The sequence below is a fragment of the Lepidochelys kempii genome, chromosome 3, assembly GCF_965140265.1.
Source record: "Lepidochelys kempii isolate rLepKem1 chromosome 3, rLepKem1.hap2, whole genome shotgun sequence".
Classification (NCBI taxonomy): Eukaryota; Metazoa; Chordata; order Testudines; family Cheloniidae; genus Lepidochelys; species Lepidochelys kempii.
The window spans coordinates 139,975,967-139,988,405 of NC_133258.1; the positions used below are offsets into that span (position 1 = coordinate 139,975,967).

The 12,439-nt window shown below is 37.7% G+C and overlaps 1 protein-coding gene across 10 annotated transcripts in view; it reads right to left on the minus strand.

Annotated features, from left to right (window-relative positions):
* Window positions 1-12,439, minus strand: part of AKT3 (AKT serine/threonine kinase 3) — a 258,802-nt gene that overhangs the window by 79,885 nt on the left and 166,478 nt on the right. For 9 of the 10 annotated variants that reach the window (XM_073338268.1, XM_073338267.1, XM_073338266.1 and 6 more), the window contains 2 exons: window positions 9,096-9,161; window positions 5,837-5,905 (listed from right to left, as the gene is read on the minus strand). The exons of the other annotated variant lie outside the window; for it this stretch is intronic. In XM_073338268.1, the coding sequence (XP_073194369.1) occupies window positions 5,837-5,905; window positions 9,096-9,161 (135 nt within the window). The remainder of the gene's footprint in view (window positions 1-5,836; window positions 5,906-9,095; window positions 9,162-12,439) is intronic. 10 annotated transcript variants of the gene reach the window in all.

Consider the following 12,439-nt stretch of genomic DNA (forward strand, 5'->3'; position numbering starts at 1 on the left):
ACCAGGAGCTTAAAAATAAAAGAAGCAACCGTATATAGTTGTTTTTTTCCCCTGGTTAAGGTGTAATTCCTCTCAAGTCTTGCCTAGAAACATTAATATCACCTGCTCTGATAAGGAAGAACCAAGTGGTTTGCTGTATCTGCTGAATCAAAATAAGAGCTATGAGAAAAGAGAAAAAATGCAAAATATGACAAATACTGTAAGGTTTAATGTTGAGAAAACCATCTGGTTAGTTTTAAAATCTGATTTTACTGAGTTATAAATACATAGGTAACAACCAATTAATGTCTTATATTGAAGTTTAAATCTGAAAATATACTGAAACTATAAAAAATGAGAAAATAGGCATATTCAGAATATTCTCCAGAAGTTGTTACATTTTTGCATTGCTGCAAATTTCTGAGCTTTACTGCCAAATAATAAAAATTAGAGATAGGAAGCATCTATTAAATTATACAGCATATTCCCCTGCCAGGGGGATTGTTCCTGCAGTGGAGTTTATAACATTTTGGGCAGTAGATGATCACTAAGCGCATTCTGCTATACAAGACAATATATGTAATATGTTGTGATACTAATTTATTGCATCAAACTGCAGCCACACCAACTGCTGGTGCCTTTTGGTGGCAGGTGCCCAGTGCATGTGATTGTTCAATAGGGGGGTTTGGTTTCCTGATAAACTGGAATTGGGAGTTGTGATAAATGAAGGGCCGTGTAGCTCCATTTAATAGATACCCAGCTAGCCAGTTAGCTGTAAAATCCCTCTGAATAGGTGTTCTTTACTTGTTTTACCTGTAAAGGGTTAAAAAGTTCCCCAGGTAAAGAAGAAAAAAGTGGGCACCTGACCAAAAGAGCCAGTGGAAAGGCTAGAACTTTTTTAAATGGGGAAAGAAACTTTTTTTTGTGTCTGTTCTTCAGAGAAGCAGGAACAGAGCATCAATGCTATAAGCAGAAATGCTATGTAAAGTTTGAACCAGGTATGAAAAATTAACATCCATACCTAGAAGGAATCATTTAGATAGGGAACATTTAGATAAATGCGATCATGTTTATTCTTTATTTTGGCTTGTGGATCCCCTCTATGCTAACCCCAGATGCTTTTGTTTGCTTGTAACCTTTAAGCCAGGGATCGGCAACCTTTGGCACACGGCACGCCAGGGTACGCTCCTTGGCGGGCTGGGCCGGTTTGTTTATCTCCCACATCCGCAAGTTTGGCCGATCGCAGCTCTCACCGGCTGTGGTTTGCTGATCCAGGCCAATAGGGGCTGCGGGAAGCAGCACAGGCCGAGGGATGTGCTGGCCGCTGCTTCCCGCAGCCCCCATTGGCTTGGAGCAACCAAGCGCAGCCAGTGGGAGCTGCGATCAGCCAAACTTGCGGACACGGCAAATAAACAAACCAGCCCACCCCACCAGGGGGCTTACCCTGGCAGGCCATGTGCCAAAGGTTTGCCGATCCCTGCTTTAAGTTGAATGCCCAAGAAAGCTATTTTGGGTGCTTAATTTTTGGAATTGCTCTTTTAAAATCTAGCAACAGCCTAAGTTCCAGATGTATTTTCTTTCTTTTTGTTTTAATAAAATAAAATTTTTAAGAGGGATTTGGACTTGTGTCCTAAGAGGTTTGTACATATGCTGTTTGATTAGCTGGTGGCCACAGCTAATTTCCTTTGTTTTCTTTCTCAGCTCTTCCCTGGAGGGGGGGCTGAAAGGGCTTGAGGGTACCCCATAAGGACAAATTCCCAAGTGTTCCTTCCTGGGTCCAAGGGTTTGGGGGGTTTTTTTGCATTTGGGTGGTGGCAGTGTTTTCCAAGCCAAGGTCCGAGAGAAGAGACTGGAGTGACAAGTATTAATTTTTAGAATCCTTGAGGGCCCCTACCTTCTGCACTTGGAGTGACAGAGGGGGGATTCAGCCTTGACAGGAGTGGATTAAGCACCTCCTAAAGAAGGTGAGGAGCAGGGCTGGGGCTCTGAATGACCGGTACAATGAGGGGGGTGGGGGGACCTTTCCCGCCACCTTAACCCTCGTACCATGTGATGGTGTTTGGGTCACAGCAACAGTACTGGGCCTAGCTATAATGGGAGTGGGGTTGCCAGCAGGCAGCTCTCCACCAGGTAGAAGCAGGGACGGATTTACATCTCATGAGCCCCTAGGCACAGCATCTTTAGTGCCCCCCTGCCTATAGCCGACCTTCATGTTTTCTGTAAATATGAAACTTTTAACCCACTTAACTTTTAGGCACCCCTTGGCACGTGCCTCCTCTGCCTAATTGAAAATCTGGCCCTGGGTGGAATGGATTTCAAAGGAAGGATGCTTTGCACTGGACAAGTTTTTTCCAGATCTATTTCCAGGTTTGATACTTATTAAAGTTGCAGCCTAGTTAAACCACAGTTAAACCAACTTGCATGTCTTCCTTATGTTTCTGGAACAAATGCTATCTCTAACACCTTTATATAATATGTACACTATTTTTTAACTTCTGTTAAAAAAGTTATATATGTAATCAAAACCAGGAAGACTGAAGGATTCCTCATCTGGTATCTAACCCTCTGATCTAAACCTCTGAATTACTCCCTCTGGCACCGCTACACCATATTCTTGAGCCTCCCTTACACTTTAAGTCCTTGGTCATTAGGACAAATTCCTAATCCAAATGCAAACTCCTAGTGTTCAGGTATGATTATGGAGTTATGACAGCTACTAATTTGGCAAATATGCACCATAGGAGAATATTCTTAAAGTGAGAGAGGAGGGAGAACAGTCAACATGGGCCTGTCCAGCATTCAAGCAGAATATGAGGATATATTTCAAGGAGATGGGCAAGCTGCAAAAACTGACACCCATGGACTGCGCATAAGGCTACAAAAATGCAGAGTTCCATTAGCTCTAGTGAAGCCCCTGAAGGAACCAGCAAATCTGCAAAGAGGCCTCATTACACTCACTGAAACCAGCAGAGAATGGATCAGAATTCCATTAGCGCTGAGAGAACCTTCAGGTAAATAGAGAATCTGCATTGACCCAAAACCACTGAACAGAGCACTGAGAAGTCACTACCCATTACCAATGACTGAGGACACACTATTCAATTTATCCACGGCAAAAGTGATATCAAAAATGGTTTCTGGCAGTTGGAGATAGGAACTGAAGGGTATGAATGCCTCTGGGCATCTATCTGGCCCCAGAGGTGTTCCGTGTAAACTGAACCAGGCCTCATCCGACAGACTCCCAGGCATAAAGACTGCAGCTGATGACTTTCTTATTGTAAGAGAAGGATATGTCTATAACAAGGTAATCCACACCCATGATACCAAGATGCAGCAACTCATAAACTACTGCCATGAGTGGAATACTGGGTTGAATCCATACAAGCTGAAGATAAGGAGAACTGAGGTCCCTTGTGTCAGACATCTGTTGACCTCTGAGGGACTCCAGCCAGTCTCCAAGAAAATGACAAGCATTAAGGAAATGCCCTGGCCAAAGGAAGTTTAGGGAGTCCAGCAGTTTATATTAAAGGCCAACTGTCTACACAGATTCAATGCACACCAATAAGAAGTCTGTGAGCCCTTGAGACAGTTAACACACAATTATGCAGTGTGGGAATAGTGAGAGACTCAAGAAGCAGCATTTGAAAGAGTAAAGAAAATCATAAGCCAGGCATCAGTCCTGAAGTACTACTGCCCTGCAGAGCAGCTAGAGCTTCAGTCTCAGAAGAAGACCTAAGAGCAACAAAGTCAGAAGCCCACAGAACTTGCTATTAGAACCCTGACAGACACAGAGCGTATGCACAGATAGGAAAGGATCCATGGGCTGTGGTATGTGGAATGGAACAACTCCAACAGTTCATCTTTGGGCGCAGCATAGTTGTGCACCCTGATCAGAAGCTATGAGAAAGTATCATGAAGTCATTGCTGAGAGCACCCAAGTGACAACAACACATTATAGACTCCAGCATGCTGATGTACACATAAGGTGTTGTACAAGAAAGTCACTACTGGCAGCAGATATATTGAGTGAGGCATACCTTCCAGAGCACAACACTGACGGCTTTGTGGAACAGGAGATAGAATCTATCAATACATTACAATACATTCACACTTCGGATGGGGGGCTCCAGGCAAACAAATAAAACACTGAATAGAGTGGGGTGCTACAGGCACAAACAGTTCATATTGCAAGGCTGGCCAGATGCCAAGGAGCAAGTACCTGCAGGTGAGGGTTGAGCTGTGTGTGCAAGACTCAAAAAAAAATTTTTAAAAGGAAACTGAGCAGTAATCCCAGCAGATTTAAGAGAAAACATCATGAGATGGATACATGCTTCACACCTGAAAAAGGAGGCATAGTTAAGATGAGCTAGTCAGGAATTAACGCCCAATTCGGAGCACAGCATACACAGAACAGTGTAAGATGTACAACAAATAAAGTAATCAAGAGAAGGTGACTACAGCCTCATGAAATCCCATCTGAACCCTGGAAAAAAGTTAATTCCTGTTATTAAAAGTTACATGGTCAAAGCAGGTTACTACTCCAATTTCTGGGAGGTGAACTACCTGGAAAAAAAACTCAGGCCAGAAGTGTCATGGGGAAATTAACGGTTCATTTTGCAAGATATGACAAACCTGACCTACTATGCTCAGACAATGGGTCACAATACACTACATCCAAAACAAAAAGAAAGACTCTGCACCAAGTTGGCAGTCAAAGCCAAGAAACTGATGCCAAAGGCAAAACAGACAGGAAAGGATCCTTCTACCTGACAACATTGGAGCATCGCAATAAACCCTCCCAGGGAATAGAGAGCCACCCAGGACAGAGACTGACAAGAGAACCAAGACTTTACTTCTCAGGTAGGACTGTCAGCTGCAGCCCAGCAAAGGAACAAAGGACAGTACACTAAAACAGTTAAGGGAATGCCAAGCTAAGTGGACATTCCACTACAACAAAAGAGCCAAAGACCTAAGGCCACTACACAGAGGTAAGCAAGTCTACAGTCCAACCTTCAAACAGCCACACAAAGCAGTGGCACAAGGTAACAGTTCAAGCTGCAATGGAACACAGGTCAAATAAGGTAGGTACAGATTCAGAACAGTGGCAGAGACAAAACAGAAGACAACTGCAGTGTAGTGATGGACAGGCAGGTGAAGACACAAGAACCACCTCAATTGTCAACTGGCCTGACACAGGAGAGTTGGAAGAAATTAAGTATATGAGCAATACAGAGGACCAACAGGACACCAACCAACAGAATAAAGGCAGCAACAGGACGGCAGCAAGTGCCCCACCAACAGTGATAACATAAACAAGAAGTAGGCTACCAAAGACCAGCACAACTGAAGAATTATGAGGCCTAACAGGCAGCAATGGGATGGCTCTAAAGGCCACGTCCCTATGGGTGGATTATGTACTAGTAACCTCTGGCCCCTGCAAGTCAAACACTTGTACAAAAGAGACAACTACAATTGTTAAAAGGAAAGATGTAGCAACCTGCATGAGACTTGGAGGGAGGAGTACAGGCTGCAGGAGGGAAGAGTCTCTAGTAGGCAGTAGGCATGCACATGGCTAGACTGCTAGCTATAACGCTAAACTTATTTCTTTGACATGCACTGAAACTTTAAAATAAAACAAACAAGATTTTCAAAAATCAAAGCATGCTTCTGAAAATCTGGCCCTAAACTTTTTATAGGTAGTTTCCTATTTTAAAAAAATTAAATCAAACACAAATAATTTTTAAAAAATCCAGTGAACTTTGAGGAAGTTGAAAATTTCAGGACAAAGTACATCTTTAAAAATACTACCTAATGGCAACAATACCAGTGTAAATGCAATTTTTTTTCTTTGACTCACCTCTCCCCCATTAACATACTCCATCACAAAACACAAACGATCCTTTGTCTGGAAGGAATATTTCAAAGACTTAAAGAGAAGAAAAAACAAAAAAAAATTATCTTCACATATTAACCTGATTTCTAGTAATTAGAATGGTAGCAAAAATGTAGTGGTATCTTGTTAAACAGACAAATCTGATTGCTGGAATGTATCATCACTGTTTCCTACTTCTCTATCTGAAGCACTCTACTATGAAAGCCATTGACAAGAAAAGTCTACACGTTTTGCTCACTCAGCAGAGCGTACATTAATAAGATAATTATTTTTTACTATGTTGCCATTAAAAATAAGCAGAGTTTTCTACTGGCATTTCTAATCCTACTATGAAATGAAATGTCTTCCTCACTTCCAAATGTGTAGTATTAGCCACACATCTTCCACCATAGTCCTCTCCTCATTCTAATACCACTCAAGTCAACTTTTTCCATGGTACCCATAAGAAGAAATATTATAATATTGTGGGAGAAGGGGAGCAAGGAGGAACCTTCAATGTGATCCCTATGTCTGTCTGTCTTATCTTCAGAGCAGTACTGCCTTTATTTTAATGTACTGTACAATGCTGAAGATTTTTTCAGTGCCACATGAATAATATATAGAATTATATATAACTTTTAAAAAGTATTAACATTTATTATTCATATAATTTAAAATTTTGACTTCCCAAGGTTTGAATGGCTCATGATGGGCCAAAGTCATTCCTGGTGTAAATCTACTGACTATAAATCCATTACAGATATGCATTTGGCCCAATTATTTGAAATGCAGTGTAGCAAGATTCAATGTAATTATGAAAGGATAGATCATGACTTAACAACGTACCTAGAGTAAGTAGAGCTGCACGTTGTTGTGCTGTCCCTAGAGTAGCCCAGGAGGGAGACTGTGGCTAAGGGAGTCAACTGCCCTGCTGTTCTCCCGGCTGCTCTGGGAAGGGAGAAAACTGTGCTGGATCTACACCTGGTACAGCATATAGCTCCCAGACATACCAGCTATGTGACCAGTGGTTTGAGGAGCAAGGCCAAGGCTTTGCCCACTCCCCACCCCTTGTACCCATATGCGTCATATTCTCCTTTGTGCTACTGGACAAGCTTAGCACAATTTGGCCCAAAATGTCTACTTGGTCTGCCAAGTATAGCTATAATGTCAGCCTCAGCCTCCATAAAATAGCTTTTAAAACAGCAAAATGAACAAGTTATCACAACAGGACATTATGCTATACAGAGAGTTTATGATGAAATTGAATATCTGAATTACATATATGACTTTGAAGGAAAAAATTAGTACTTTTTAAAGGGAGAAACTAAGAAATTATATCAATGTATGCAGTAGAGACACTATTCCCTGAAGAACAAAGTTAATTTCAGCTTATCTTCCCCCCTATTTATCTTTACTTAAAAGAAGCTGGTCACAAATTTGACTAAATTTTTTTTGTTGGAAACTGCCGTTTCATCAAAACCAAGCTTTTTTGTTTTGACAAATTTCTTGTTTGAATTAAAAAAAAACAAAACAAGAAAACTGAAATTATTAGTGCCCCATTCTCAGCATTTTCAAAACAGAAGTTCAATTTTTCAGTGTGAAATCACTTCATTTCAAAATTTAATGTTTAGTAAAAACAGTTCAAAAATTTAAAAGTTCACAATCAAAATGAAACATTTTGAAATTAATTAAACAAAATGTTTTCACTGAACCAATGTAATATTTCTTTCAGATATTTGGTTCATAAAAATTTTCAGAATTGACCAGTCATCCCAGTTGGGACTAGGAAAGCTTTTTGAAATCTCAAATTCCTGCAGAAGGGGAAAACCACTTCCTGACCAGCTTGAGAAGGACTACAAGAGGGGCTGGCTTGGGAAACTCTGGGAAGACCTCATATATAAGAAGGCAGAGTTCAAGAACCAGAGTTACAGGATTGACTTGAAGCCGAAGATGAGTTTTCTATTTACTTTCTGCTTAATGCTAAATAATAATTTTGTTAATTTATTTAATCTTTCTTGTTACAAACACTAACATTTTAGGAAATGACCTTCCAGACATTGAGTGTGGGTTTCTTTCATCTTGAGTGAACAAACAAATCTACAACTGGTAAATGATCATATCACTACTATTTGTTCAGCATCATAAGCATGGAAGGCACTTTAAGAGATGATGAATCTACCGTCACATGTTCTAGATTCTGAAATGGGCTATGCCAGACATATTCTTGCCTCTCTTTATACTCTGAAATTTAAGAAACTTCTGAAGTTCTCATTTCTCCCAATATACTTTTATAATAATGTTTTAATATATCTAGTTTAATATATATCCAAAAAACCTTTATCATCCATATATCCATTGCTTTCTAAATGGTTTGTTTATAAATCAGTTTATATATAGTTCATCATGTTCATATTATAATTAGCCTTATTTTCAAAAATAAGAAAGAAAAATCTATAATAGTCTCCTAGATTAACGTTACAACCCACTAAGCATTGTTTTTTGAACACAGTAGAAGACCAGAATAAAACTATTTGTTTTTCTTAATTTTCTGAAAATTTGACATCAATATATTTTTGGGTAAATTGAGAGTGAGGAGGGATTTAACTTAGTTTTATATTGGGAAGCTGGTTTCCTTAACTGTAGACTAACCTTAATTTGCAGTGAACCTCAAATGGATTTAATTTGTGATTCTATTTCCTTTATTTTGTTAATACATAATAAAAATGGTGAATACATTTTATTGTCCATATTACGTATTCTAAAACATTTAATCAGCACACAGTACACAAAGATACTGAACTATTGTTATTCTACCTTATGTTTGCCAGGCACAAACTGTGTTTCAATATCATGCCTTCAATTTCTAACCGTTTAAAATCCACTTTCTTCTAATTAGTCTCTTGACAATGTGTAAAAAATTCTACAACTTAATTTTTATTTTAGTGGATAAACAAATCCACACAAAAAATGCAACATTAAGTTTACAACTAACTTTTTTGCTTTCATATAATTTAAGCTCTATCAAACTATTAGATCCATTAGTATTTCTAAACCACAAACCTTAAATGCATTTTCCAAACTCTAATATTGTTTACCATAAACTCAAGATATTTGCCACCCTAAGTCACATGAGTTATACAAAGTTTTAAAATGCATTTATTTACAACTTCTTTCTAATAACTGTATATCTCTCAGGTTAAAAATTACCCATTTAAAAAAATTATTCTGTATTCCCAATACTTACCGTTAAAAAAGGGTGTCTAGTGTTTTTTAATACTCTGCTTTCTGTAAGAGTGTGAGCCACTTCATCCTGAATAACAAAGGGTTCAACATGAATTGAGAGATGAAAATTAAATATAATTTATAAGTCTAATTTCACTACTTCAGGAAAGACAAAGATACAAAATCTTAAAATGAGATAACAATTGTCAAAACTGAATGTACTATTCCTTTTCAAAGAATTCTATCATTCAAATATATTCTAAAAACACAGGTAGAAAATTAAACGTAGCTCTTAATGTGGAAAAAGATGAATTAACACACCCTGTATTTGAGTCCCTATTTTTTCTAGTGCTATGGATGAATTATTATACTACTTTCTGTATATGAGGAAATTATTAAGGAATTGATGGTTTAAAAATACAGACAACTTATGGTCCTACATAGTCGTTCTGCTGTGAAGCATCTAGTATTACACATGTAACAGTCTACAAGTTTTTATTAATCATTAATGATTTATTTTTGTATCAAATGCAAATGGATAAAATTTGGGAGGCAATTGCATGTATCACACCCAAATTAATCTTAATATGAAAGAAACTAACATTTTCAGAGGCTCTCTAAATTTTTACAACTAACTCAAAATTAGAGTAGCAATAAATCTCTAAATGATAAATTAGAGTTTTAAAATAATTTAACTCAATAACATCAAAAACATAAGTCTGATTTGTGGTTCACAAAGAAAATTCCTTAAAATAACCCCTCTGCTAGATGCATTATCTTAAAAAGGGTAGGAGGGTCAGCAACTTACTGTGTGGGTTGCCTAGCAACTGCTGAATATCATAGTGAATGGAAGATTAGTTTGGTGCGAATCAGAAATATCAGAAATAACAAGCAAATGCATTTGTTCAAAGTATACTTTTTAAATAGCGATATAAGTAATGAAAATGTAACGCTATTGCACTGTACATATTAATTAGTCTAAACTATGAAGAAAAGATACCCTTAAGCTACAAATTAACCAAAGATGGCAGGAGTTATAAATTATACTGAAAAGAAGACTGTCAAAATAAGAAGTTAAAAATAACAGCAACAGAAAGTTAGTGGTTAAAACTTTATGGTGTCATTTAGTGTATGAAAATGAATAGCACTGAAATGTTGCGTGAATGTAATACTACCACATACAACAGGAAGGCATTAAAACAGTTTAGTGGAGGAACTATGAGGATTTTCTAACACATTTTTAGAAGTTTATAAAAAAAATTTCCATAAAGAACTAGAAAGGGCAATGTCACGTTACTTTTTAGAACTCTACTTCATATGCTTTGTGAATATTCCCCTCCCCCTTTTTTATTGTCTGAAAGTCAGAGTAGATTTAGTATCCATGAAAAACAACAAGAATTCCTCTCTCTTCACTTCATCGTTATTTTGCCGGAAAGCATGTAATGATATATCAGAATATATTTCTGGCTCCAGCAATTCACACTTGAATCTTAAGCACATGGATTGGCCCTAACTTGTTACAAATCTTTTTCATATTTTTCCTGTTCAGTTAATTTAATAAAACATCTCAATACTTCCCTAAACCTTAAATAATATCAATAATCATAATATCAATTTCATATCTTAAATAAAAGTTTACATCTGCTTTGTCTCCTTTCCCAAGAAGTCTAAAATACAATTTGAAGTGACAAGCAGTTTCCATATCCACTCTCAAGAGAAGACGAAGCGAAGCACAAATACTACTATGATTAGGGATGGGGGAGAAAAGGTCTTCCTTTTCAGTGTGGAAACAAACTACTTACGTTAATCACCAATAGGATGACTCTCAAATGCCCCTTGATTTCATGGGGAAAAACAACTACAGTGAAGTACAAAATTTACCTATTATTTAAGATTTATGGAGCTGCTGAAACATTGTAGAGAACTTAACATTCAAATAACAAAAGTAAATAAAATGACATTACAATTCTGCTCTGAACAGTGACTATGTAAAAATGGAACCCTCGGATTCAACAGATCTGCTTTCTGTTTTTACTACATCATACTTGTTTATTTTTAGTTACTGAATAAGGCCCTCACCCTGCAAATAGTTAAAACGTGCATAACATTACTCGTATTATGTAAATGGAACCACACACAAAAGCAAAATTAAACATATATTTAAGTGTTTGTAGGATCAGGGCGTAAGATTTTAGTGCACTTACGCTTGGTACCTCTGCAAAGATCACACAGCTATGAGTATGCAAGGAGGGCTCTATTCCCGCTTGCACAAAACACACTGACAGAATTGTTAAGTTCCAATCAGTGATACCTATGCAAACCCATTATAGGTAGGAGGACTGTGCAGGTTTATTCAAGGGCCTACTTTGGCCTGCAGAACCTTTATTAGTGGTGATGTGGGAAAAAGGACTGAGGCTTGATTTCTCAGGTTGAATTCACAGGACTAAAAGTTAGGAAAAAAACTGTATTACTTGTAAACTGAGCACATTTCAAAACAGCGAAGATTTTCAAAAATAGGAGTGTTAAGTCATTTAGATATCTGCCTGAGTTTCAGAAGTGATGAGCACCAACCAGCCCCAACTGGATATCAATGATCAGTATTCTATATATGGAGATGGGAACATAATATAAGGAATCTCTGACACGTAAGCAAACATGGAATCCCACAATGCCATTTGAGACACATTTGGTAACAATACTATAAAAATCAAGTTATTCTAATTCTTATCTTGCTTCCTCACTCCTGGTGTTCAATTCTGGCACGATTTTCATAGTTGTTACATCACAAGCTTTAGACTTAGAGATTAATACTTTATTTCATTTGAAAGCTAGGATTCCCAGCTGCTTTAGGTAGCACAGAGCATTAGAATGGAATTTTCAAAAGCACTAAGCATTGGCCTAATTCTGCTCCCATTGATTTCAATTAAACCTGAGTTTGGCCAACATGGAATACTGCTGAAAACCCCATTCTTGAGCGGATAAGAAACTAAGAGGCAGATCCTTAGATGGTATAAATTGACACTGGAGCACCAGTTGAGGATGTGCCTCTTCGTTTATAGTTTTAGCGATTCTCAAAAATCATGCCAGAATTTAAGTGGTGGGAAAAGAAACAAATTAAATTAAATGCAAAGTTTAGGTCCAATATATCTCACTGTGCTTGAGGTGCAAACAAATGTGTACAAATGAAAGGCTGGGAATTATCAAAGATTTCTAAATTTTGTTTATAACCTCAATGGTTCATGAAGTATAGGGTATTAAAAGCTGTCAATGATCTCATTGGCCCAGGATTTAATAATACTGGTAGCAAGTTCCAGACAAATGCCATGTTTGATCTGTCACAAAAATTGAACTGGGCAGATACCATAC